The sequence below is a fragment of the Delphinus delphis genome, chromosome 1 (genome assembly GCF_949987515.2).
Source record: "Delphinus delphis chromosome 1, mDelDel1.2, whole genome shotgun sequence".
Classification (NCBI taxonomy): Eukaryota; Metazoa; Chordata; class Mammalia; order Artiodactyla; family Delphinidae; genus Delphinus; species Delphinus delphis.
In genome coordinates this window covers 8,773,678-8,800,666 of record NC_082683.1, presented here as the reverse complement: position 1 = coordinate 8,800,666, position 26,989 = coordinate 8,773,678, and the positions used below count along the sequence as shown (strand labels likewise).

The 26,989-nt window shown below is 56.5% G+C and overlaps 1 protein-coding gene across 1 annotated transcript in view; it reads right to left on the bottom strand.

Annotated features, from left to right (window-relative positions):
* Positions 1-10,217: 10,217 nt before the first annotated feature.
* Positions 10,218-26,989, bottom strand: part of DISP3 (dispatched RND transporter family member 3) — a 30,093-nt gene continuing 13,321 nt past the window's right edge. Inside the window, exons 7-20 of the mRNA XM_060014275.1 lie at positions 25,583-25,731; positions 25,193-25,354; positions 24,119-24,280; positions 22,071-22,181; positions 21,043-21,179; positions 19,697-19,881; positions 17,764-17,894; positions 17,514-17,686; positions 16,388-16,514; positions 15,722-15,867; positions 13,574-13,733; positions 12,892-13,005; positions 12,294-12,460; positions 10,218-11,403 (exon numbers count right to left, since the gene is read on the bottom strand). Coding sequence (XP_059870258.1) covers positions 11,041-11,403; positions 12,294-12,460; positions 12,892-13,005; positions 13,574-13,733; positions 15,722-15,867; positions 16,388-16,514; positions 17,514-17,686; positions 17,764-17,894; positions 19,697-19,881; positions 21,043-21,179; positions 22,071-22,181; positions 24,119-24,280; positions 25,193-25,354; positions 25,583-25,731 — 2,287 coding nt within the window. The 3' untranslated portion in view covers positions 10,218-11,040. The remainder of the gene's footprint in view (positions 11,404-12,293; positions 12,461-12,891; positions 13,006-13,573; positions 13,734-15,721; positions 15,868-16,387; positions 16,515-17,513; positions 17,687-17,763; positions 17,895-19,696; positions 19,882-21,042; positions 21,180-22,070; positions 22,182-24,118; positions 24,281-25,192; positions 25,355-25,582; positions 25,732-26,989) is intronic.

Sequence of the window (26,989 nt, the reverse complement as noted above, 5' to 3'; positions counted from 1 at the left end):
GCGTGCACGCACGTGTGTGTGTGTAACCACCATCCAGGTGAAAATACATAACATTTCCAGCACCACCTCCTGTGCCACCTCCCACCAAGGGTAACCACTTTTCTGACAGCTGTCAGCATAGACCAGTTTTTCTTGTTCTTGAACTTCATATAAATTGAATCATTCAGTAGGCACTCTACTGTGTCTGGCTTCTTTCATTCAGCATTGTGTCTTGGGATTCATCCATGTTGTTGCGTGTCAGTAGTTCATTCTTCTTTATTGCTTATAGTAATCTTTTGTGTGAATAAAACACCACTTATTGATCCATTCTACTGCTGATGGACATTTGGATTGTTTCCAGTTTGAGGCTGTTATGAATAAAGCCATGAATTTTCTTGTGCACGTCCTTTGAGGACAAAGCACTCAGTGTGTTGAGTATGCACCCAGGAGTGGAACTGCTGGCCATAATGTATGCACATGTTTCCAAAGTGGTTGTTTCACTTTACAGTCATTTTTTTAAAAAATTAATCCTTCCTTCCTGTTTTTGCCTTTTCTGCATTCTCTGGATCAACAGAGACGTTCTGGGGAGGGTCTCTTTAAATAATGTGGCTTTAGATTTTTCTGGGACACTTTACTGATCAATATTGATTAGATGACTATTCCCAACTAATCTCTTTCTAGAAACGAGAGACATTCTTCCCTCAGACCTTTCTTCTTTTTGATTATCACCATGACTGATTCCTGTAATGGAATCTGAATGAGATGATGCAGAGTTTACAATGAATAATCTTCCCTTCCTCCACACCCCAGGCTGCAACATGTCTGAGAGAAGAATATGGCCAAGGAGAGCTAGGAGCATGGTGTTTACCCTCAGTGCCAGTGGAGGAATCCTGGGAGCTCCACACATTCAAAGCCCAGTTGAAAATCTGCAAGGAGCTTTGTGCTCCAAGAATAGGAGGGGGACAGGGAGCAGGGAAAAGAGCAGGCTCCTTATCCTTTGTTCCTCTCCCCTCTTGCCTTTTCCCAATTTTAGGAGTTTTTATGAGATTTTGGAGCATTATATCTACTGCTAATATATAGTGTTTAGATAATTTAGGGTTCACATTTGGACTGTATTATAGACAGCTCAACAACCTCGAGGGCACACATGGAGCACTTTACAGATTGTTCTAAACATTGATCCATCCATTAGTAGACTAAGTGTCCACAGTCTGTTCACCCTCCTGACTGTTCTCGCTGACTCTGGGGTCATGAGATTTCCCAATCCACACTTACTCCCCTGTAAAATCAATTTCTCTCTCTCTCTCTCTGTCTCTTTCTCCTCCAACCTCTACTTGTTTGGCATACTCTTTGGAGACAAGGTCTCTGGATTCAGAACAGTGTTCTTTGGAGATGGAGTCAAAGCTTCTCATGGCCTCTTTAGAGACAGCAGTAGAGATGGGTAACGGTTTGTGCCTCATGAAATGACAGCAGTCAGGGCTATGCCAACAAGAATTGAAGACCCTCCACACTGCCTTTCTGCGTTGGGGTTGGGGAGCTCTGGGTTGGGCTGAGGGTTAAAGGACTTGATACGTGGAATGAAGAGGGAAAGTGGAACACATTTCTGGTTGCACCTTCGCTTGAATTCCCATGGCCTGAAGAGTTGGGAGTCAGATAGGCATATGGTGGGACAAGAGAGGGTGCAGTGTTCACCTTGGGGCTCTAGGAATCTTGGAGGGTCACATAGATCCTTCACATGACTTTAGGGAGTCCCTGCAGGACTGGGATTGAGAGCTCTGTCTGTCTCAAGTTTACTTAACATTCCCATCAGCCATCTAGGCTACCTGCAAGTCATACAGGAAGGGATCTCCAAATCTGCCATAGCTGCAGGATTTTGCCGTGGCCCACTCCTCCCTTCTGGCCTGAAGATGGTCCCTGTCAGCACTTTCCTTCTTTATGTAGATCAATAGGGCGCTTGAATATGACCTCAAGTTCAATTATGGCTTCAGTTATGGAATAAAGAGGCTGTTACTGCACACCTACCTCTTATTAAAAACACTGCACTGGGGGCTGGCAGAGACTGGACCTGGGGGAAATCATTAGCCTACTAATTTGAAATCAATTTAAAGTGCATTTGCTTAATGGTGTGAGCATTGTGAATTATCTGTAAATTGTTAATTTAGTTGAATGTCACACTAGATTTTCATTTTATAAATTGCATTTTGGGGTTGGCAAATGTGTGTATCCTTCCTCCTCCCTCCCCCCCTTGCTTCCTCTCTTTTTCTAAAACAAAGCTTAATAATCCTGTCTTCTGGGATTCGACCCATAGCAGGAGGGTTGAACACAATTCAAGTCATAACAGGAGGCCTTGTGCATGACCACTCATCCTCCAGGAAGCTGACGCTGCCCTGTGAACAAGCCTGGTGAGTGACACATGGCCCTGTGACCCTTGTTCCCTCAGCCTGACAGCCAGCCCAGCCCCCAAAGCAAAATCACTCAGCTAACCCACAGTTGACTGCACACACACGGCGTAGCCCTCTAGGATCAGAAGAACCACCCAGCTGAGCCCAGCTTAATTTGATTAGCTCACACAATCATGAGCTAAATAAACTGTTGTTGTTTTAAGCCACTAGATTTTGAAGTGGTTTATTAGATGGCAAAAAATAACTGGTATATTGAGGCTCAGAGAGATCGTGCGGCTTGCACAAGGTCGCGCAGCAGGTGCAGGTGGCACCCAGGCAGGCTGATGTCTGATTACCACACCACGGGGAAAGGATGTGTCCCGAGGTGTCAGATTCCTCAAAGTCTCCCTGGGACAAGGGGCCCACTAGGTGGGACCTCTGCAATTCAGTGACCCAGGAGACAAGGTGGGAGGAGTCTTACATCAGCTACACCATTAGCTTTGAGACCCTGGGAGAAGTCACTTCACCCTGCTGAGCCTCGGTTTTCTACTCTGTAAAATGTGGTGGGAATAAGCCTGCCTTGCAAGTTGCGAGGAACTCATGAGATTCTGTGAGTTGCACAGGGTTGTACCCATTTTGGGGGGTCTCTCTTTTTACTGTAATAATGTCATTGATGCTCTCTGTCCCCTCTGATACCACCTGCAACACCGAGGTGCTCGGGATCATTGCTCCCTGGGGAGGCAGTTACAAGTAGTAGAAATTGACCTTGGGAGTGAGCCAGCCTGGGTTAGACTCCCAATGCCGGGTGAAGGTGGGCGAGTCACTTTCTCTTCTGAGAAATGGGGATACACCTTCCTTCCAAGGTGGGTGGTGGGGTTGAAGTGAGCTCATGGGTGGAGAGAAAGCATGTGGAAGAGACCCAGTTACATCTCAGCTTCCTTCCCTCCATCCTTCCCTCCCCTGCCCCATTTCTGCCTGCCCTCACCAGGACAAGGCAGGTCAGTCCTGAAGGCGCTCAAGTAGGCAGAAGGGAGTGAGTGGGCACAGCCCAGTCAGAAACCCATCTCCCCTCCCTGAGCAAGCCAAGTGAGTACAGGCAGCATCTCTGTCAGGTAGATAGACTTGTGCAAAACAAAGGCTGCATTGATCTTCCGCTGACAAAACATGTCTTTCACCTCGAGTCCCTTTGAGAAGAGGCAGGGGAAGAGTCTAAAAGCAAGGAGGGGATGCAGGTGGCTGGAGAGTACGAGGTACCTGCTAACTCCTTCCCTGCAGTGAAACAAGGCACAGGCATCGCTCTGCCCCAGTTCTGATGTGATTATCCCCATTTAACAGGTGGGCAGATCGAGACTTGAAGGGGTAGGAAGTCCATTCAGTCAATAAGCATTTACAATGAACACACTGTACGCCAGGAACTGGGGATACCCGGGCTTTGCCTTCGCGGGGTGTGCCCTCGTGGGGAGCGAGACAAGTAGGAGGTCATTAAACATACAGGGCACAGGATGTAATGAACAATGCTTCCATCAGCTATTGCTGCAATAATGCTGCATAACAAATCTCCCCAAACTCAGTGGCTTAAAACAATCATTAACCGATGTCAGCTGAGAGCTCAGTGGGCTTGGTCCAGGATACCGTGTGGGTCAAGTCTGCTCCATGTGTCTCTCAGCCTCCTGGAACCAGTGGGCTCCCTGGGGCATGCTCGTCCCATGGAGAGGAAGAAGCTCAGAGGGCAAGTCCCCTTGGACGGGCACGTTTCAAGCCTTTGTTTGCTGCACTCTTGCTGCCATCCCAATGGACAACGCAAGTCGCATGGCGAGACCCAACATCGATGGGACACGAAGACATATGCCACCCGTGGTCAGAGAGGAACTAGTCAGAGAGGGAGTAGTTCCTATTTATTGAAGCGCTTTGCTACTCCAAGCACCTAAACGCTATCCTGAGTTAGGAGAACTCTGTTTTAATAACAATGGTAACAGAAATTATGATGGTTTAGCAGGTCTCGCTATGGCCAAGCCCTTGGCATATATTAACTCATTTATTAATAAAACACAAAACCAGGGACTTCCCTGGCAGTCCAGTGGTTAAGACGCCACGCTTCCACCGTAGGGGGTGCGGGTTCGATCCCTGGTTAGAGAACTAAGATCCCGCAGGCCGCGCGGTGCGGCCAAAAAAAATAACAAAAAAGCCAACAAACAAAAACCCACAACAACCATTCATGATAGATATTGTTATTCTATTTAACAGTTGAGAAAACGGGTTAAAATAGAGGAAATGACTTGCCCTAATTCACAGTTAATGGAGGCAGAGTCAGGAGGCTAACCCCCAGTTTCTGGAACTCCACACCAGGAGGGTCACAGACCCCAACTGAGGCCTCTTTCTTTGTTGTTTTTTTTTTTTGGTTTTGTTTTTTTTGCGGTACGCGGGCCTCTCACTGCCATGGCCCCTCCCGCCGCGGAGCACAGGCTCCGGACGCGCAGGCCCAGCGGCCATGGCTCATGGGCCCAGCCGCTCCGCGGCACGTGGGACCCTCCCAGACCGGGGCATGAACCCGCGCCCCCTCCATCAGCAGGCGGACTCCCAACCACTGCGCCACCAGGGAAGCCCTGCAGCCTCTTTCTATTACCCTGTGCTGCCCTCTTACAAGCGTGCCCTCTGCCTGCTCAACTACAAAGAGGCGAGGGAGCGGCATCGAGCAATGCCACATTCCTGATCACTCCAAAGGCTCTTGGTCTCTTTGGCTCCAGAGCGGGTGATGGTCCACATCTCTACTCAGACACGGTGGCAGGGAGGCTGTTGCTAGCCCCACAGGACGCTGGCAGCGCCTGGGTTTAGAGCACTTCAGCTGATGTTTGTTGATGCCTTCTCGGGGTGGGGGCACACCTTCCTTCCTTCCTCACTGCTGTCCCTGCCCCACTCCATATCCTCCTGAGTGCATCCTCTTCCCCGCAGCCAGAGTGAACTTTCTAAGGAGTAAACAAAAACCATGTCTCGTTTCTGCTTTAAAAAAAAAAAAATCCAGATAATATATTCCTGCTGTCAAAAAATGCAAGAGTGTGAGAAGATTTGTAATAAAAGTCTTCCTCCCGTGGCTGTCTGCCATCCGCCTAGTCACCCCCGCCCACCCCTAATTCCCACAGGTAACTACTGCCTTAGTTTTTCTTGCATTCCCTTCAGTTTCTTTATGCGTATACAAGCAAAATGAGCATACATTCTCTCTCCCACCCATTTTTTCAACATATTTTACACACACTTTTGCAACTTTCCTCTCTTTTAATATAGCTTGGTGGTTTTTCGCATATCGGCACTTAGAGAGCTTCCTTATTTTTCGTTTATAGCCACAGAGTATCCTATTGTCTGAACGGACTGATCATAACTTATTTCATTTGTCACTGCGCTGATGGACGTTTAGGAGCTCCCAATCCTTTGATATACTAGACAAGGCTTCAGGGAATAACTTGCCCTGTGGAACTTTATCCGCAGGATAAATTCTCAGCAGTGGCACTGCTGAATCAAAAGGATTGTGCCATTGTGATATTTACTGCCAAATTCCCCTCCACGATGGTTGAACCAGTTTAAGCTCCTACCAGCAATGCATATGAGAGCCTGTTTGCATACGTAGCCTTGTCAACAGAGTGTGTTACCAAACGTTTAGATTTTTACCACTGAACAGGCATGAGATGGTCTTCTGCTTTAAAAACCCTTCACTGTATCCCCATCCCCCTTGCACAGAGTCCAGCTTCCTTGGACAGTGTAGGGGTGAGCTCAGCCCTGTCCTTTCTCGAGGGCTCTTTCCCAGCCAGGGAGATGGATGTAGACACAGCTCAACCAGAGCACGGGACTCGGTGTTCCAGTCAAGGAGCAGAGAGAAAAAAGACGGAAGCTTCAGGGAGGAGGTAGCATCTAAGCTGAGCCTTTAGGGACAGGTCAGAGTTTGACAGGTGTCAGTGGGGGAAAAGAGAGGGGGACTGTGTGGGTGTAGACCACAAGGGAGATGGGGAATGTCTGGGGAGGGTGAAGAGCCCAGGATGGCTGGAGGACCTAGAAGGAGATGAGCCTGGAGAGGGGTCGGGGACAGGTCACGATGGACCTTGAATGTCACGTGAGAGAGAGTTGGGGATGTAACCTGTAAGTGATAGGAGCACAATGAAGGCTTTTGAGAGGGTGTGTGAAGTGGGTGGGTGGAGGGAGTGTTTAGCTAGGACTTTTGACTTAAAGTCAGAGAGAATATTACTCAAAGTGGCTTAAGGAGAAGGGGAATTTATTGCCTTATTTATGAAAATAATCTAGGGATACATTAGCCTCAGGCATGGCTGTATCTAGGGGCTTAAGTGATGTCATCAGAAATCTGTCTTTCACCCCTGGTTCTGCTTTCCTCTGTGTTGCCTCGTTCCCAGGCAGGCTCCAGTCTTTCCTCCCACAGCCTGGAAATATAGGTCAAAAGAGAGTGTATCTTTCCCAAGAAGATGCTCAGGGGACTGATTTGGGTCAGGTGTCAATTCCTCAACCAATCACTATGGCCAGGAGGATGGAATGCACTGATTGGCTGGGTCTGGGTCACATACCTACCCACCTGGTGGAGGAGGCGGGGAGGGATAATGTAAGGGGGTGACGGGAGGAGTGTGTATGGCGAGTTTGCCTCAGCTTCACCCGCATCACAAGGTCTGGATTGGGGGAGGATTCCCAAAGAAAAAGCAAGGTGCAGTGTCCAGAAAAGGGAAGGATGGGCGTATGTCGGAGACAATTAAAGGTGGGGAAACCCAAGCAGAGGCTGTAGAGCTCAGGAAGAGGATGAGGGAACTAGAAGAGGTTCCTTTTGAGCTCCTCCCTTGGAGGTGTGGTGCGGGGCCCTGAGCGCCTCCTTGTGGCCCGGAGGCGCACCCCACCCGCTGCTGCAACCGGGTCCCAAGGTGAAAACTGCAGAGCTAGTCTCAGGCAGAGCCAGGCAGCCTTGGCGGGCAGGGCTGGGCAAAGACATCAGGCCCTATGCCAGCCCGAGACCTCCAGGCACGGTGGTGTGTGGACCCAGGGCCTCCAGATGCTGGGCTCCTATTTTAAGTCCGTTTGGAGTGGCTGGGTTTTCACATGACTCCACTGAGCCTTGAATGCCAAAGGCAGTGGTATTTAGCCTGCTGGAGAGGACATGAATGCCACTCTGAACTCCTCTGGAGGCCCCAGGAGGAAAAGGAGACTCGGTTCTATCTGGGCAACTTTCTCTGCAGTGACCGAGGCAGGACTGAGAGCTGTGCAGGCCATTCCGTGCCTCTCTCTCGGGTCACCGGGTGGGGGGGTGTGTGTGACTCTGAGCTTCTAGAACAGCCAGATGTTCTCTCCTGACCCAGTGTGTTGCCGCTTTCCGTGTCCGCTGCCCCCAGAAGCTGCAGCCTTGTCCCCTAAGATACAACGGAATCCCTCCTTTTATGCCTTCGCATCGGCCTGCGGTAGGCTGTCCTGTGGCTCAAGAAGGCCTGTGTCTGGTAGGACCAACCCCCAGAGGCAAGGGAACTCGTCCTTATCCTTTATTTTATTTATTTATTTTAAGGCATTAACCTTCTGTTTATTTTTTTTATACATCTTTATTGGAGTATAATTGCTTTACAATGTTGTGTTAGTTTCTGCTGTACAACAAAGTGAATCAGCTCTACATGTATGTGGTCCCCATCCCTTCAGTCCAGGGCAAGGACCCCTCTGCCAGCCCCAGACACAGGGCTTTGTGCCCCCACCCCTCACTCTTCTCCCTCACAGCTCTCTGCTTTGTGGTTAAATATCTGAGGGGTTCATTATTAAAGATTTTCCCCACCTCGACTGTAAGGTCCACGTGGTCAGGTCTGGGTCTGTTTTTGCGTTTTCTTGGATGGCTGAGGCCTGGAACAGTGACTGGCACATAGTAGGTGTTCAATAAATTGTTGTTGAGCAGACGACAGCTCCAGTGGGCAACCTCCTGCTTATTGGATGTGAACATGACGAGAACAGGAGAGACTCACAGGAGAAGACGGCCACCGATGGCGGGCACTGGGGCAGCTTGATTTAAGGAGACTCAAATTCTGGCAGCATAGCCCTGGAAGGAGGCAGAGCCCCGGACATCACGCTGTCCCCTGCCCCACTTTGAAGGGCGTTGAATCAGTGTGCAGTGGCTTGCTCTAGGTCACCCAGGCAGGGCTGGAACCTAGACTTGGATGCTGGACTCTCCCCTCTAGGCCTGGACTCTCCCTTCTCCAAGTAGCACACAGGTGGGTGACTGTGAAGGAGGGAGGACTCTGGTTGCCCAGTTGGCCTGGGGCTGGCTGCTTCTGTGAGTCAAATCTGCTTGCAGGAGAGGCTGTATCAGAGAGCGAGCACATACTCAGGAGCCATCAGCCTTGGGTGGGAATTCCAACTCTATCTCGCACAGGCTGTGTGACCTCAGGCCAGTTACTTCACATCTCTGGGCTTCAGTTTTGTTAGCAGTGAAATGGGACAGAAACACTCCCTGCGAGAATTCCCAAGAATGCATGGATGGGGCCTGGACACGGCCAGCACTTCAAAGCACCCGGCTCTCAGTGATTTCCTGGCTTCCAAGTGAAGGAGAAAGAAGCAAGGGCTCAGGGAACCTTTGTAGGTGACAGGGGTCCCTCTCCATGGGCTCCCCTCATCGTCCTCTGCCCCTCCTTAGCCCACCAAATGCCTGCACACCCTCACAGACCCCAGGCTAACTGCTGTGCCTGAGCTAATGAAGGGCATCTCATTAATGCTTGGCAAAAGCTCACTAAGACCATGAGCTGTGGACTTCCCTGGTGGCGCAGTGGTTAAGAATCCGCCTGCCACTGCAGGGGACATGGGTCTGAGCCCTGGTTCGGGAAGATCCCACATGCCATGGAGCAACTAAGCCTGTGTGCCACAACTTCTGAGCCTGCACTCTAGAGCCCGCAAGCCACAACTACTGAGCCCACATGCCTAGAGCCCGTGTTCCGCAACAAGAGAAGCCACCGCAATGAGAAGCCCGCGCACTGCAACGAAGAGTAGCCCCTGCTCGCCACAACTAGAGAAAGCCCACGCGCAGCAACGAAGACCCAACCCAGCCATAAATGAATAAATGAAGAAAGAAAGAAAGAGAAAGAAAGGAAGAAAGAAAGAAAGGCCCATCCTCCAGAAGGACCCATGCTGCCAACACCTTGCTTAGGAATTCCAGCCTCCAGCAGTGTGAGAGAATAAATTCTGTTATAAGCCACCCAGTTCAGGGCACTCTGTTATGACAGCCCAAGCAGACTAATACAAACCCTGAGAAGGGCGACTGGCACAGTAAGTGCCGTGTCAACTTGTACCATTGATCGCGTTTGGTGTCTGTCTGATGCTCCCTCAGCAAATACCGAGCACCTGCTGGGCGCCAGGCATGCACTGGGCGGGGACATGGTGCTGCGTCTGTCGTGCACGCCCAGCACCCCCCGACCCCGGTCAATATTCACAGATGACCAGGTGAGCTGATCTGGAGACAACCCTCAGGGATGTCTACCCCGCCCTAAGGGTTTAGTCCCAGCTCAGTCTGTGTCCAGCTTCCGAAAGCCCAGGGGCCAACGTCTGTCCCGAGGAAGAAGGTCACAGCACAATACCAGATGCGCTGAAGGGGCCGACGGACGTCCCTGTGGGGAGCCAGACAGGTCCCCTCCCACGGTGCTCCCCCAGTGGTACCCAGCCTCCTGAGCCTGCACAGCACTCTGTGACCCTGCTCCCCAGAGGGTCTGGCACCTTCCACCCCACCTCCATCTCCTTCCAGGCCCGGCCCCACCCCTCGTGCCAGGTTCCGGCCGGGTGGCATGCGAACACTTAAGTTATTTCAATTTTAAGAATACGATGGAGCCAGCGATGCTTAAAATGCTCGTGTTAATGGCAGCGGTCTGCAGTTTCATTTCACTTTAATAAGAACCATCTGCTGTGAGCAGGCGGCAGGCACGGCCAGCTCCCCCTCCCAGGGGCTGCCCCCCTCCCCCAAATTCCAACCCCAGAGTCAGGTGGGGGAGGTAGGGGCTCAGATCTGTAAGGAAGGCTGTGCTGGGGCCCCATGGCTTCCAAAGAGCAGGAGCCCCTTGAGGCTGGGGCCAGGGGTGGGACATGCAGTACCCCAGGCCGGTCTCTCCGTGCTCCCCGGCCACGACTAAAAGCCCTGGGGAAGATCACAGGACCACCCAGCACTGGCCGCTGTAAAACTGATGGGGAGGCGGGGGCAGGGAGTGCGAGGCCCTGCCCTTGCGCCCACTGTGCTCTTCCTGCAAAGTCCCCGAAGGAGGCAGCTCTGGCTGTGCCGCCACAGGTCAGTCACTTTGCCTCCTGATGCCTCGGTTTTCACATCTGCAGAATGGGGGAACTGTAACACCCACATCAGAAAGTTCTTGTGAGCACTGAGGCAGTGTGCGAGGGAAGCCCCCTGAAAACATCACCTGACCCTCATGGTGACCAGGCACAGGGGGAAGGCTGGTCTCTTCCGCCGCCAGGCATAGTCCAGGGCGGCTGCCAGCTTGACCACCCGGCGGTGGCTGGCACTGAGATGAAGGCAGTGTGGGTCACACAGGTGAGTGTCGCCTGGCCCAGGCCTGGGAACGTAACTAGCTGTAGCCAAGCTGGGAACAAAGTGCCCCTGGGGTCAGAGAACGAGCATCTCGTCCCCGACCCACTGGACCAAAGGTGTGCAAAGCCGGACGTAGTGCCAGGGCTATAGGGAGGTCCCATCGGGCAGGGGGATCTTATAGCCGCTCTGGAGGAGCAGCAGGCAGGCGCCCAGCCCCAGGGCCCCTGCCAGGAGCACGGCACCCAGGGCTTTCAGGAAGGAAGTCCTGGTCCGGGTGAAGGAGCCGGGCGCCATGATGCCGAGCAGGGCTGTGCTGACCGTGAGCGTGTAGAGGATGGAGACTCCAGTGTTGAGTGCGACGATCTTGCCAAACTTGGCAAACGGGGCGATGATGCAGAAGAAGAGGGGCACGGTGGCGATGACTGTGGTGAGGGCGCTGGAGACGATGGCCACGCCCACATGCCGCACAGCCTCCAGCGTCCGCCACTGGCGCTGCGAGTGGGCATCCTGGGTGTGGGTGAGAGAAAGCTGGGGCCCCAGAAGCAGGAGGGGGTGCCTCCCTGCCTGGGGCTTTGGAATGGGGGCTTGGACCCCGGATGAACACGCATCGCTGTCCAAGGCCAGCCTTGCCCTCACGGGCTCCCCATTCCACCTCCGTGAACGGGGGTGATAACAGCACCTGCTCCCTGGGGTTGGGCGTGAAGCTGAAGCGGTTCCCCTGCAGCAGCTCACGGTGCACAGCACACAGTAGGGCGTGTTAAATGTGGCTATGACAACCAGAGCATTGATGACTGCACAGTAGGTCCTCAAACATGTGAGCCGTGATTGGAACTGATTTCCTTCTTCTGACCAAGAGCAGCTAAATGTATAACCGATTTAATTTACATATTTATGAATGTTTCACACCAACACAATTCCAAACTAAGAAAAGCCGAAAACTTTACGAGACCCAGAGCTAGTTTTGGCACTGGTACACGGGCATGTCCTCCCTAAGCCACAGGGTCCAGTGGGGGCAGGGGTTGGTGGCCTCAGGGTCACGGCTAGAAGGGCTCAGACTTGCTTCCCGGGCTCCAGAGTGAGACTTAGACTCAGGGAACCGAGAAGCAGGAAGGGCCCTTGGACATCGCCTGGTTCAACCCCTCATGCTCACTCAGGGAGACAGAGGCTGGGGGCAGTGGGCCCGCCCACCACCCACCACCCACAGCGATGCTTGGGCGGGGCTGCTTTAGAACTTGAGTCCCCTGGATGTGGAGAATGGCCCTGGAAACTGAGCCTCCTGGAATACATCCTGGCTGGGCATTGGGAACCAGGGGTGTCCAGCTACCCTTGGGGGTCCTCATTGGCACCGAGGGGGGAGAAGATTTGCTGGGGAACGGTGGGGCAGGCAGGGTGCTCACCTCGGCCTGGTGCGGGGGCAGGTTCTCTCCGGCCAGCAGATAGCCCTCGACCAGATGCACGCAGTAATCCACGGAGGAGCCGACGAGGATGGACAGGGAGATGGCTTCCACGGCGCCCATCTCCCAGCCGCTCCAGTACATGACGGTCACCACGAGGCAGACGCTGCCTACGGGGCGCGGGAGGCGGCAGGGAGGCAGCTTGGACCTGGTCCCACCCACACAGTCCTGGAGGATTGCTGGACAAATTCTAAGGGCCCCTGGGGAAGGTGGTAAAGTCTACAGTGGAGCCCCCAGCTCTGGTGACAGGTGCGATGAGTAGGGACAGGGCCAGAGAGAGCTGGGTTGGGGGGGGGGCTGCTGAAAGAGGGGACAAGTGCAGCAACACGCCCCTGGGACGAGAGCTACCCCCTGGTGACACCTGGCTCCCCTCGGGGAGCACATGGTCCTATGAATGACTGTCACAGAGGCTCTTTTTGCTTGGGGTGGGGAGTCGGGAAACCTTCACTGAAAAGACGGGACAGTTAAGGGTGGAGAGAAACCTCCTGACCGGAAGCCACCAGCGAGACCCCTGCCCGCTCCTGACACCCGGGCCACTTACCCAAGATGCTCAGGAGCACGGGCAACAGGAGCAGCACGTGGGTGGTGAACACGGTCACCGCAGCCACGCAGATGAGCAAGGAGAGGGCCAGGCCGTACAGGGCGCTCTGCACCCCTGGAAGGGAGAGGAGGGGGCCCTCAGCTGGGCTGCACCGGGGGGCACCCACAGTCCCCTCACCCTCATGGACCAGAGGTACTGGGGTTATGCAGACGGGCACCGTCACAGCCAGCTGTGCCACTCTGGGTGAGCCGCTTGACTTCTCTGAGCCCCCATTTCTTCATCTGTAAAATGGGGTAATGATAGTACCTACTCCCTAGGCCTCGTTTGGAGTTTAAAGAGATAACATAGGTCAGGCCTCAGCCAGGGCTTGGCATCAAGAAGGGCTCCAAATGAGAGACCACTGCCATGAGGGTCATTACCATTACTTTTTAGGTGGCCAAATTCAGGATGAGAGAATGTGGCCCCCCAAGCAGGAGGGGACCCAAACTCTGGTCTCTGATCAGTGTTCCCGGCCACTGTGTCATCCCAGTTTCTCCAGGGCTCTCGGCCAGAACTGAGAAGACAAGTGTGGCTCAGACAGGCCAGGTCGTGCCCTTCCTGCTCTAGGTCACCTCCCCGTGTCCCTGCCGCCAGCGCCCACCCCACCGGGACCCTGTGGGGTGCGGGCTGGGCTGCCGCTTGCCTATGATCTCCATGAAGATCCGCTTCCAGTGCTCACAGGTCTGGAAGCCGCGGTGCAGGGCTGAGCCCTCGGGGACCGTCTTCAGCTGCTGCTGCAGGAAGCTCTCCCAGCGCAGGTAGTCCGAGTAGGTCTGGAAGGAGGACTTGCCCTTGTACGTGGTCTGCGGGGACATGAGCCAGTGAGACAGGCGGGCAGCTGTGGCCCACGCTGCTGCCCTGGTGATGGCTGGTCTGCTCTGTGCCAGCTGCAGCTGGCCTCTGGCCACTTGCAAAGAGAGTGCGCTGTGTGAAGGGTGAGCCCACCTGAGATCACTTCCCACCAGCCTCTGGGTGCACGTGCGACTCTCACAGCAGCGGCAGGTCCCCATTCAAGCAAAGTCCCTGTCCCTTTCCAACAGAACCACCTCCAACTTCCAGAGCCCCCCAGCTCCGCGTCCCACCCTCGGCCCATGCTGTCCCTCTGCCCTCTGCACAGCTTGCTTCCACCCCTCCCTCAAGCCTCGTGAGGTTTCCGTCTCCTCTAGGAAGCCTTCCTCGATGCCCCAAGATGGTCATCTTCTGGGCTCTGCGAGTCCTCAGTGCTTCCCCATCACAGTTCTCGTCACTGCCCGGCAACCTGCCCCTCCTCTCCTGGCTGGACTGTGAGTCCGGGAGGGCAGGTGACCTGTCTGGTTCACGGCGCCCAGCTCTGGAACGTTTATATATGTTACCTCGCTGGTCCAATCCTGCTCTCCCTGAGCACAAACCAGTGTACAGCGTGTCTGTATGCACGTGTGTGTCTGCGTGCTGGTGGGGGAGGCTGAGCAGGGATTCTCTCCTCCAACTGTCTGCGGCTTCGGCCTTTTTGAAAAAGGAGGGAAATTCAGACGCCGGCTACAACATGGAAGGATGTGAAGAACGCTGTGCTAAGTGAAACGAACCAAGCACGAAAAGAACAGCGCTGTGGGATTCCGCCTCTGTAGTCAAATCCATGGGGGCAGAAAGCAGTGGTGGGGGGAGGGGGTGCCTGGGGAGTCCGTGTTTCATGGGGACAGTTTTCAGTGTTGCAAGATAAGAAGTTTCATAGATGGATGGTGGTGATAGTTGCACAACGCTGTGACTATGCTTCATATTACTGAACTATACACTTAAAAATGGTTTAAATGCCAATTTTATTCTGTATATTTTACCACAATTTTAAAAAGCTACGTGGGGCTTTGAAGTGGTGTCTGCGTTAGCCTGGGGCTCGCTGAGGGCTTGGAGGGGGTCTGGGTTCTCCTCGTGGTGGCCGGGGGTTTGGCTGCTCATGCAGTGAGTGGCACAGGTGGTGGGACAGAAAGTAGGGCTGGGGCCGAAGAACAAGAATTGCCCTTGTCACATGAATTCTCGTTCCCCAACACCTTCACGTGACTGACCTACCCTAGCTTCTCGATGACTGCCAGAGGGCGGGCAGGGAGCCGTAACCCTCATCTTTAGAGGAGGAACTGGAGGCTAGAGGGGATGAGTGTTTTGCTCAAGGACACAGCGCAGCAGGATCAGAGCCAGGACTGGACCCCGGGGCTCAGCACGGAGGCAACAGGGGCAGACCTGGCAGGTCTCACAGTGCCGAGTGCTAGGGCCAGGCCCGCAATGCCCAGGTCGGGGATGTGCGTGTGTGCAAGTGTGCATATGTGTGTGCGCATGTGTGTGCATGGGTGTGTGTGCATGGGTGTCTCCCTGGCAGAGCCTAGGGGGTGAGAGAGGAAGCAGTGAAGTGTCGAATGGCTGGTCCCCTGTCTTCCGATCTCTCCTGGGGGGGCCCAGCACGGGGGCTCTGTGGTCCCAAACCTGCCCCCTCACAGTGGCAGAGGGGAGTGTCCTGGACTGTCACCTGCCCCCGGAAAACGATGTGGACCTCGGGCTGTCGGGGAGGGAGGGTGCTGGGGGGTGGGTGGCGTCCCGTGTGGCAGAAAGGCCGAGCTTGGCGGTCAGACGGGGTTTAGCACTTGCTGCTGGCGCTCACCAACCCCGTGGCCTTGGACAAGCAATTTCACCCCTCTTGGCCTCAGCCTCCCCTCTGAAGAACAGCCACTCTGCTCTGATCTGGGATGAGGTCCGGGGACCCGTGGTGACACTGCACTCTGTGAGGTCAGCACACTGCCCTGCACCCGGTGGCCCACCCGGGGCTCACCGACTCGAAGGCCATGGAGATCCACTGCACTCGGCCATCCTTGACGCCCACGGCCCCGTGTGACAGCTGCCCTGGGAGCAGGTGGGGCTCAGGCAGCTCCTTGCACTCAGGGTGCAACATCTGCAGGAAGGAGGAGATGCTGTAGCCTGCGGGGAGAGGGGAGAGGTGGGTCGGGGGGGGACCCGGGAAGGGAGCACCTCTTCCCCCGATCCTGCCTGCGCATGTGTACTTACCCATCTGGGTGTGTATGCACAGGGGCACGCACCCTTCCCCCAACCTCCTAGTTTAAAAAGTGTCTGGAACCACTGGCAATGCCATCGGGAAACCTACAACACCTATTAGCCGTCAGGGCAGAAACTGACACCTCGTGCCTTCTCAGGAAGAGCCCTGGCCGGACCCAGGTCATTGTCTGTGCCGGCTCCCGGCCTCGCTCCCAGTTCTGGAAAAGCTCCTCCTGCAGGGGCGCCCTGCACACCACACCCCCGCCAACGCCCATGCCGCTCTGCACCAGTTCACCTTTAGGCACGAGCCCGCTCTCATCTGGAAGATTCGCACGCCCCCCACCCTAGCGTGGACACACATAAGCTTGGACACATGTCTGCAGATGCCCTCACGCCAGGCACATGCGCCCTCGGGGCTGTCCACTCTCGGGTCCCCCACACGCACCTGAGGGCAGGCACTGGGCCCCGCCCGGCTTCACCAGCTCTGAGTTCCCCGCGATGGCCTTGCAGAGGCGACACAGGTGCCCGATTTCTTTGAAGAGGTCAAAGCTGCTGTCGTAGATGACGCTGCCCTTTCCCAAGGAGACACAAGCCAGTGCGACTGCTCAGTGAGTCGGGAACTCAATCCTGGGCCCCACCCCCGGGGAGGAACCTCCGGCAGCTCCTGCAACCGTCGTCGCCAGCACTTGGAGCCCTCTGCCTGGTCACCCGTGGTCCTGCCGGAGCCTGCTCTGCCCTGCCCCTGGCAGCACCTCTGCTGCCACTGCTGCCCACCCGCACGGGCCCCCTCAGCCTCCCCTCCTTGATCTTACTCACCACGCGCTCACCTGGGCTCCCTGCCTTCCCCTCTCCCTCGGCACAGCCGAGTCCCACCTGTCCTCCAGCGCGGGCCTCCTCTCCTCCCTGCCTCCCCAACCCTCCTCTGAACACTTGCGGACTCCCGATCCAGATTGGACAGATCTCCTCTGACCCCACCTGGCTCCCGAATTACTTTCTGTCTGAAACCCTGTACACCCAGCCAGGTTGACTTCCCAAGGCAGGGGTCATGACCAAGAGTACCGACGTCCACGGTCCTTCCCACCATGTCTCAGTACCCACCAAGTGCCAGGCACAGACCTAGTCACACCTCCGTGTCAGTTCCTCTCCCGTCCAACGCCCAAGAGCCCAGCTCTGGCACAAACACGTACAAGGTGGGGAGACCACCCCGAGCGAGGGCACCATGGCCGAGGCACGCAGCAAGGGCTGTGGGCACCGGGAGGGCCCCGTGCAGGAGGAGGAGGGCAGGGAGGCTTTGCACACCTGTACTGCCCTCACCTCCGTGCCACCCCTAATGATGCGGGGCCGCTGGCTGAGGCCCCACTGTACCCAGATTCCTGGGCGATTCTGAGAGCTCAACGCTGCTCAGTCCTCAAGAGAAATGGTGCCGCGTAGCAGAGCCTGTGGGCCAGGTGAGCAGCCAGGGAGCCGAGAGGGGGTGTGCGGAGCCGGGCCGGCGGGCCCTGGGCTGGCGCTAGCTTGCAAGCCTGGTGTGGCCGGGCCCTCTGGCATCTGCCCAACGTGGGCACGCGTACCGGGTCTCCGATGACATGGTTGTCCACCTGCCGTGTGCGGTTGATGCCAACGATGCCAAAGACCACGAAGACCATGGCCCCCGTGTCCACGAGCGGCCGCACCGCCGGCTTCCCACAGCCCGTGTTCACGCAGGGGTTGAAGCCGAAGGTGGCAGAGGGGCGGGCCTTGGGCGCTGCGGAGGGAGTCACAGCTGTATGGGAAGGCGGGGCCCAGTCTCCCAAGGCCCCGCCGCGGCCTCCCCGCGTGTACCTTTCTCACTGGGCACGTAGAAGAAGCCTTTGGTCGGCCCATCAGGGCTGGAGCCGAGCAGGCAGCCAGGAGGGGCCGCACACACACGGCCGTGGAAAGGGGGCTTGTGGGACTGGGCAAAGTACAGCTTCCTGTGGAGGCAAAGGAGGCGAGGCCAGGACTGAGGCCAGGAAGGCCAGGAGCAGTGGGGGTGGGGAGGCACATGCGGCCATGCGCAGGGGCTGGAAGAGCGCAGGGGACGGACTCGGGCTCCCCCAGCACAGGGATTTAATCTTAGGTTCAGGCCTGGGGTTTGGACACCTGTTCTAGTCCCGCCCCTGCCAAGGCCCACCCTGTGGTCCTGCTCAAGGCACTTCCCCTCTCTGCATGTGTCTCCTCGCCTGTGGCAGGAGGGGCGGAAGAGACCAGCAGCTTCCAAACGGTCCTCAAGGGGCCCCAGGGCTAGCCTTGGGGGTCGGTGCTCAGAAGCCCCCTGCCCCACTTTAATCTGAACAGTGACAGAGCCTCAAGATTCTGTTTGAAGAAAGGATTCCAAGGTTAGCTTATTCACCACTGGACTTGATGTAGCTCAAGGCTCTTTCTAGAATGTTCTAAGCTCAGCCAGGCAGCCTGACCCCAGTGGCTACTGTATTTGTGCAGCATGAGCCCGACCATGGAGGGGAGGCAGAGGGACCCCCTCATGCCCCGAGCCGAGGTGTGCCAGGCCAGAAGGGCCCAGCGAGCCCATCTTGGTCATCCCCCTGCCCCAGGCATCAGCCTCGTGTGGGCGTTCAATGTCCTGAGGCCAGGCCCTGTCAGAGACCGTGGGCCCCTGGTGTCACCAGTGCAGGCCCCGCGCTGCTGTTCCCTGGACCACAGCAGCTGTGCGCTCTTCCTTTCAGAGCACGTATTGTAATTTGCAATGACACTGTGCTGTCTCCCGAGAGCAGGAGTCACATCTGTCTTGTTTCCCATCCCCAGCACTAGCCCCGTGCCCGTTCACAGTCGGTGCTCAGTGTTAAATGAATGAATGGGTGAGAGACAGGCCCTCGGCTGACACAGCCTCAGTGGTCAGAACGTGGCGGGGGGAACCTGGGAAAAGATGGCCCCAGCTCGCTCAGAGACCCCCGGGGCACGGAGTGCAGTTGATCATTAGGTGTTCATGGGGACTTACTTCATGCCAGGCACCAGGTAGGGCGTGCGTATTCAGTAGGTAAAGACAACAGACACGGGCTCTCTCCCATCACCTTACAGTCCGAGGGAGGGGGAACATTCAATAATTGTTTTCTGAATTAACTGTAGGTATTGAGAGCGTGGATAGTGCCTTGGAGAGGAATGCAGAGTGTACTCATTCATTCATTCATTCATTTACTCAGCAAATGCTTCCTGAGCACCCGCTACCTAGCACCAGGTGAGGGGACACAGCACAGAACTGCTCACGCAGGATGCCTGCGCGCTCCTGAGCAAGGACAGGTACTAAGCCAGTAGGTCAGTATGATTCCAGGTGGTGGTAGAAGCCAGAACGAAAGCAGCGGGGTGATGTATGGGGAGAGGCGGGTGCGGCTATTTTCCCCAGGGAGGGAAACCTTGTTGGGGGTGGGTAGGCATCTGGGTAAGGACCTGAATCTTGAGAACAAGTCAATCCCGGGAGGAGCTAGGGGCAAGCAGCCCAGGCCCAGGGAATAGCGAACGCAAAGGCTCTGCGTTGGGAACTGCTTGGTGTGCTGAGGGGCCAGACAGCCGCTGCGCCTCCCGTGGGAGCCATGCAGAGTGAAGGCAGCAGGTGGGGGAGCAAACTGCGGGCCTGGCGTCTTGGCATCCCCGATCCCCAGTCTTGGGCGAGGAGCATCTGAACAGATGGGTAGAAATGGACTGGGGTTTCTGAAAGGTGTCGTGGGAGGGGCAAACGAGTGGGCCAGGCTGGTGGAAACCAACTTATCTGCGAGGCTGTTACCGGGTGTGCTGGTGCTCCTTGGCGGCCACGTAGAAGCTAAAGTCAAACTTCCAGCCCCGCTTGGTGTCGCAGGCCAAGGTCGTCACCATCCACCTGCCGGAGGGGCTCGCCGCCTGGAGCAGCCCTACTGTAGACATACAAGCGGTCAGCTTCTTGGTGAAGTTACCAAAAGGCGCTCTATACACCTAAGCAGTGGATTGACAGAGACAAGACAGGTGACTCTGGGAGGCTGCCTTGGCCTGGGCCCAGCCTCAGGCTCGGTCCCCTCCCTCCTTGGAGCGCTCGCCGCCCCCTGCCCCCATTCCAGCCCCCAGAGTCAGGGGGTAGAGACCTGGGCAGAGGCGCAGGAGGCCTGGGTTCAAGTTTAAAGACGGAGCAAATCCTTCCCTACCTCTCTGAGCCTCAGTCCTTCCTTCAACTGAGGATCTACTCCAAGGCAGGCCCTGAGCTGGGCTCTGAGGATGTGGCTGTGAGCCAGACAGGCTTGGTCCCTGCCCTCCTGGAGCTGCCAATTATGATGGCTTCAGATTCTTTGAAGGGCCTTGAATTAACTATTAGGCCGATAAGGCACAGGATGAATGGGGCAGTGGAAGAGGAGGCCAAACTGGTAAGTATGGTCAGGATAGGGTCCTAGGAGGAGGTGACATTTGGGCTGAATGGGGAGCCAGCCACGCATGAAGCTGGAAGGAAAGCCCTCCAGGCAGCGAGAACCGCAGTGCAAAGGTCACAGCCAGGGAACGCCTCACACACCCCATCTTTCGAATGGAAATATAAACCCCGAACAAATGAGTTGACATGTGGAACTGTCACCCAGGAGGTGTAACATGTTAAAGAAACACAAATTATTCCTGAGAGGAAAAATCAGAGGCCTGGGTTGGCCCTGGGAGCCCCTTTTCTGGGGCGCTAGAACAGACGGCTGAGAACAACCACCTAACTAACAGCTCCCATTTTACTGGGCACTTCCTATGTTCCAGATGTTACAGAACGCACAGGCCTTGCCTCACGTACCTCCAACATCCCTGGCTGGTCCCTTTCATGTCCCTGTATCACAGATGAGGAAACTGAGGCTCAGAGAGACTACATAATCCTCCCAAAGACACACAGGTTACAAATGGCAGAGCCAGGACTCGAACCCAGGCCTGGCTGACTCGGCAGCCCGTGCTCTCACCACTCTGCAGGTCCCTGCCGCAGGCCTGGCTGACGGTGGGAGAGGGTCCTCACCTGCCTGGAGCAGCTCCATCCTCGCAGGCCCTGCCCCCACCCCCATGTGGCCAGTGCCCACCAGTGTGGCACTGAGGGCCCCCTCCCCTGGTAGTGGCAGCTCACTTAACAACAGCCAGGCTCACCTGGAAGGAGGGCACCTCCCCGTCCCCAGAGGACACGGTCTGCCAAGGGCCAGGCAGGCTGGCGTTGAGGGAGAACCTGTAGACAGCCGGGTGGCCTTTGCTCTTCACCTTGGAGACGTACACAGTGCCCGGGGAGTCTAGGGACAAATGAGGGGAGGAGGAGGGACAATCACCTCGACTGGCTTCCCCTAACCCTGCAACAGCCCAGCCTCTGCTCTGCTGACTGAGGAGCTGAGCCTGACCTTGGGGTCATCTCTGAATGGTGGCTCTGTTCCTCTCTACCGGACCGAGCCCATGGCAATGATGGGGGACTGGTTGGTGGTGGTGGACACTGGATGGGGTGGAGGTATAGATGGAGGGGAGGTGGTGGTGGACGTTGGATGGGGTGGAGGTATAGATGGAGTGGCGGTGGTGGTGGACACTGGATGGGGTGGCAGCACGGGTAGAGGGAGTGACAGAGATGGTGGGAGCCATGGGGTGGTGTGCCAGGAGGAACTAGGGTCGTGGAGGTGACGCCAACAATGATGCCCAGGCCTGGCGTGAACGGTGCGGGTGTGCTGCTGGTGAGGATGGTGGGCACAGAGGGGGGACGATGGCCGTGCGATGACAAGGACACGCAGAACTGCCCCATGTGGGGGGTTTATTCCCACATGCATCCTGGCATCCCACATCTGATGGAGACCCCAGCAGGGGTAAGCCAGCCTCCAGGTGTTCAGGACGCCCCGCCCGCCCCCAGACACTCAGGATGGATCCGCCACACAAGGCGGTTCACAGTGCACCACAAGCCAGGCTGCGGTGGCGGCAAGAAGGGACTGCCCTGTTCTGGCTGAAGAGAGCTGGTGGGACGAAGGACAAGGGCCTCAGGTTCACCCCCGCACCGACCCTTCCACGGTGACCCAAGAACACAGGCTTTTGTTCCCGAAGGAGAATCAAACCATGGATTTAATGTGCTCTCCCCACAGGGCCCCTGCACCCTTGTACCAGGACCTCCCACTGCCCCACCCAGCCAGTGCACACTCCCCACTGACCCTGTAGGGCGGTCTCAGGCCGGCCGGCCCAGGACACCCCTGAGCCCCGCTGCTTCTTCTCCAGGGACGTCCGGATGTTCTGCAGGCTGTGGGGCTTCTCCTGGAACAGACCTACCCACCCCCCCCAACCCCCGCACCGTGTCAGACAGCAGGGCCTCCCTGGCTGGGCCCGGCCAAGGCTGGGAGAGAGACGACCTGAGGGACATGGGCCCCAGGGCCCTCAGCTTGGGAAGGGGGTGGTATCAGGGGTCTGAAAGAAACTAGATGGAACTGAAGAAAGGCCAAATGCTGAATTTACAAGAATCTTGAGGCAAAGGAAAGAACCTGCCAGCCCCATCCAGAGAAGGACACTCGCAGCCCACCCTGCTCATCCTCACCACGCCTCACTTCCCTCCTCTGTCAAGTGGGATGACACCCAGAGGGTACCTCCAGAGGGTGGGTGAGGGACAAAAGGGGATGCTGCGTCTCAGGCGCTTAGCAACGTGTCTGGCTTGCGATGAATGCTTGATAAACAGGAATAATTAGAAATGGCATGTTAGCAACTAGCAGAGACAGGGGGACCTCCTGTTTTGCCCCAAGCAAGCAGAGGTTCAGGGAGGTTACATGACCTTCAAGGGAAGTGAGAGGTACAGCCCCATCAGGATGGGTCTTGTCTGCCCCTAAAGCCGAAAATCTTTTTGCTACAGCCTGAAGGGCCCCTTTAAGAGGCAGTTCAGAGGCTAAGAGATACAAGGGGCTGGGGCTGGACTCTGGCTGGGGTCCTGGCCCTTCTCCAGATGTTTCCAGGAACTTCGGGACCATCCCAGGGTTTGTCCATCTGTGAAGTGGGAGCAGACAGGCCCTGAAGGACGGTGGGAGGCCTTGCAGCGGCAGTGACATTGGAGCGAAATTCGATGCCCAGGCAGGTGGGAGAGGAGCGGGGATGTGGCCAATTTAGGAGGGGCTCCTCGGGCACCTCTCTGAGCTGCAGCCAATTATCATGCATTCAGCTAATGCCATTTACCAAGGGGAAGGCCAGGTTAATCTGAACACCACCCTAATTACATGAAGGCAATTACAGCAGTCAGCGGGTCTTCCCCCGGGAGCTGGAAGCAGTCACCCAAGCGTCTTCTCATTTGGTTTCTAACCACCCGGCAAAGCTGTATGACCTTGGGTCGACTTCCCCCGCCCCAACTCCAACCTCAGGCTCCCCTCTGTAAGACGAGAGCCTGGATCAGACTAACTCTAAGGCAAGCAGACATCTTCATCTCACCTCTTAGCTCATCCCCGGCACGCGCTCCATCACCAAGTCCTGTGGGTTTCACCTCCTAAAAACCTCGCGTCTTCACTGTCATCATCGGCCACACCGGCTCCAGCCCCCACTGTCTCTTGTCTAGATGACTGCACGAGACTCCCACCTGGGCTCCCAGCCACGCTCCACGCTGGCCCTCCGACCACACAGCAGCTGGCCCTTCTCTGCTTAAAGCCCTCCACTAGCTTCCAGTGCCAATTATGATACAATCCAGACTCCTCACTGTACCACAGCAGGCCCTGGCCCAGCCCGCCTGGCTAGCCTTAGCTCCTGCAACTCCCTCCATCAGACTTGGCCCTGGTCCCTCCCATTCTGGTGCTCGCCTCTGCCTAGACAGCTTCTCTCCTCTCCTCTCCCAGCTTGGTCAACTCCTTCCCTCCCTCCCTGCCACCCAGGCAGGCTCAGTCTTGCCTTAGACATTCCCTCCTCCAGGAAGAAGCCTTCATGCTGAGCTCCCCAGTCACCCTCCTTTTAGTCCACCACAGCTCAGATCTACTATTATATGGCCTGCCCCAGCAGTGGAATGAACTCCCTGAGCTCGAGAAGTCTGTCCTGCCCACTGCGGCCTCCCCAGCACCAGCACAGCTGGCACCCAGTAAGTATTCGTTTAATGAAACGTGAAAACACTTAGAGGTGGGGTGATTTGCCTGAGGTCATACTGTGATGGGGAGCCTGGATCTCACATCTCTCGTCTTGGAGACGTGGACTCCAAAAGGGGCAGGGGCCCACAGGGGACACCCTGGCAGGAAACCCTCACCTGAACAGGTGATGCAGGAGATGCCCTCGGCGCTCAAGTTGTACTTGAGGTCCAGCAGCACCTGGATGTTGGTATCCGGCCGGAAGAGCAGCGGGGCCCGGCTGGCGGGGCGGAGCCGGCTGGCGAACACCAGGGACAGGATGAGGATGGAGACAAAGAGCCCTGCGAGGAAAGGATGCTGCGCTAGGCAGGGCTGGGGCCAGGGGTGGGGTGGGGTGGAGGCATTCGCAGCTGGGGCTTCCAGAGCCCTGGGAAAGAGCCGCTCCCTCTATGGGGACAGGATGGGGAAGGGGGGGGGCAGGTATCCCAAGGGAGCAGGCAAAGGCCCAGCGTGCCAGCCTGTGGGTGAGGCTGCTAGGGGTCCGTCCCTTGGAGGTAGGGGCCGGTTGTTACATGTGTCATTGGTGGTCAGACTGTAAGCTATAAGCTCATATCCCTGGACAAGAACCAGCCACCACCTTAGAGCCCTTAACAGTCTGTAAACAGCCAGCATATCCACTCGATCTTACACAGACCTGAATACAGGCAGTGATGATAATAATGATAATAATAGCAATAGCAGCACTTAACTTTCGTTGAGCACTTACTACATGCCTTGCGCTGGGCTCAGTTCTTTACATACGCTGTGGCTTTCCTCACAGCTGCCTTAGTAGATAGATACTATTCTTATCCTCACTCATAGGACAGGGAACGGAGGCTCAGACTAACTGGCACAGTCAAGGTGACACTGCTAGTACACAGCAGAATTAGGATTCCAACTTAGCCAAGCTGGTCTAAATCCAGAGCCCAAGCACTGGGCGCTCTGCTCTGCTGCCCAGCCTCACGACTGGCACATAGTAGCTGCTCAATAAGCAACAGCTGTCGTGGAAGCAGCTTTATTCTACACAGGAAGCGGGGTAAAGCTCCGAGAGTGAGGGACACCAGCCCAGGTTTCTGACCTCTAGCTCATTTGGGGAACAGGGGTGGGCTCCCAATGCCTGCACGTTCTTTGCATGGGGTGGGGTCTGTCCCCCACGCCTTAGGCACTGGGAGAAGCTGCAAGATGGGGGAAAGGAGAGTGGAGAGCCCACTTACCCACAATCACCCAACGGCTCTTGACGGCCGACCACAGGACCCAGTGGTGCAGCAGCTCCTGCAGCTGGGCGATGAGCTGCCCCCGGCTGCCCCCATCGGGGGCTGGCTGCAGGCCCTTGGGGGGCACAGACACCAGGGACGCGTCTCCCAGCTCCAGCGACACTGCCAGGGCAGAGCAGCGGCCTGTCAGAGGGCCGGCCCAGAAGCGGGTCAGAGCCCACCCTGGTCCCTGCCCTCTCCAGGGAAGCCCAAACGCTCGATGGGGATCTCGTCCTGCCCTCCCCTCGGGACCAGCCTGTCCTCATACCAGCTCGCCAAGGGCTACTTCCCCTGGCCGAGGCAGCCCCTGGGTCCCGGCAGGCTCAGCGGGAGGCCCGCACCAGCTCTCACCTGGCTCCTCCTCCACATTGAGCAAGGGGATGTCATCATCCAGGTAGGGCATGGGGCCCTGAGCAGGGCTGCCCCCAGGCCGCTCAGCAGCAGCAAACACGTCCCCGGGGAAATGCAGGGAGCTCCTGCAGCCGCACTTCTGGTGGCAGCTGTGGAGACAGTGGGAGGAGGGGGTGAGTCCTGGGTGTCCAGGGAAGGGGGCAAAGGTCCCGGCTACATGTGAACCCAGGTATCACACCGCTGCCGACAGCTCACATAGGACACTCATCACAGGTTTCCAGGAGCCTGCACCTGAGTCCTCTCTAGCCCTGGGGCCCTTGGGTGCCACTCTTCCTCTGGGGACACAAATGGTGACAGCAGCCATTACCCAGGGAGAGGGGACGATGACTCGCAGCCCAAGCATCAAGGTGACCAAAGCAGGGGAATCATGTCTCCCACATCGTGTGCCCAGGGCCCTGACACCAGGAGGACGGGGAAGCGGGGCTGGGCTGAGGACGTAGCTGAGGCCTCGGCTGGAGTGAATGTGAGGGAGACAAGGCTCACCCTAGGGACTGGGGACAAGAACAATGCACGCGGTGAATGTGCCAGGAATACTACGTGCCAGGCGGTGAGTAAGATTCTCTCATGAATCCTCACGGGGTGACATGTACCCATTTTATAGAACAGGAAGCTGAGATGCAGAGAGGTTAGGTAACACGTCCAAGGGTCCGCAGCCGCCAGGCAAAGAGGCTGAGGCTGGAGCCCAGGACTGGAAGACTGCTGCGTCCACTGCCCCCAGACTGGCGGGCGGGACAGGGCGGGCTTAGTTGGGGTCTCTGTAGAGATTAGAAACAAGGAGCCCTTTACCCGAGACACTTTGCTTCTATGTCACAAAACTGTCATAGAAATAGTCAAATCTGAACGTCTATCGTGCAGACCACTGTGCCTCGGCCAGAGTGCCCTTGTCCAGTGCCCAACCCGTACCACCGTACATGGTGGCCCTGAAGCAGGGGGTGTGTGTGGGAGAGCTGAGTGTGTCCCAGGCCCGAGTCTGAGCTCCTTGCTGCCCCTCCTTGGCTCACCATGGTCAGGTGGATGCTGTCGTGGACCCCTGACAGTTCTGCCCATGCATGCCCTGCCCCAAGCCCAGACCCTCCATCCTTCCTCAGGACTCCCAACCCAGGCAGCCACCCAGGCTGGATTCCATTTGGTCACTGTCCCCGCCCCCCCACCCCCCGCCACTGACCACCTGGCCCACGAGACCCCCAACCCCTAGACCTTCAGCAGCGGCTCCGGGCTGATCCATTCAACTCTGCACACCACTCACTGCACCTAAATATTGTTCCTCTCCCAAGATGAGAACCTCGAGGACATTTAACGTGGCGGCTAAGAGCATGGGATCCGGAGTCAGATTATGTGGTCTAAATC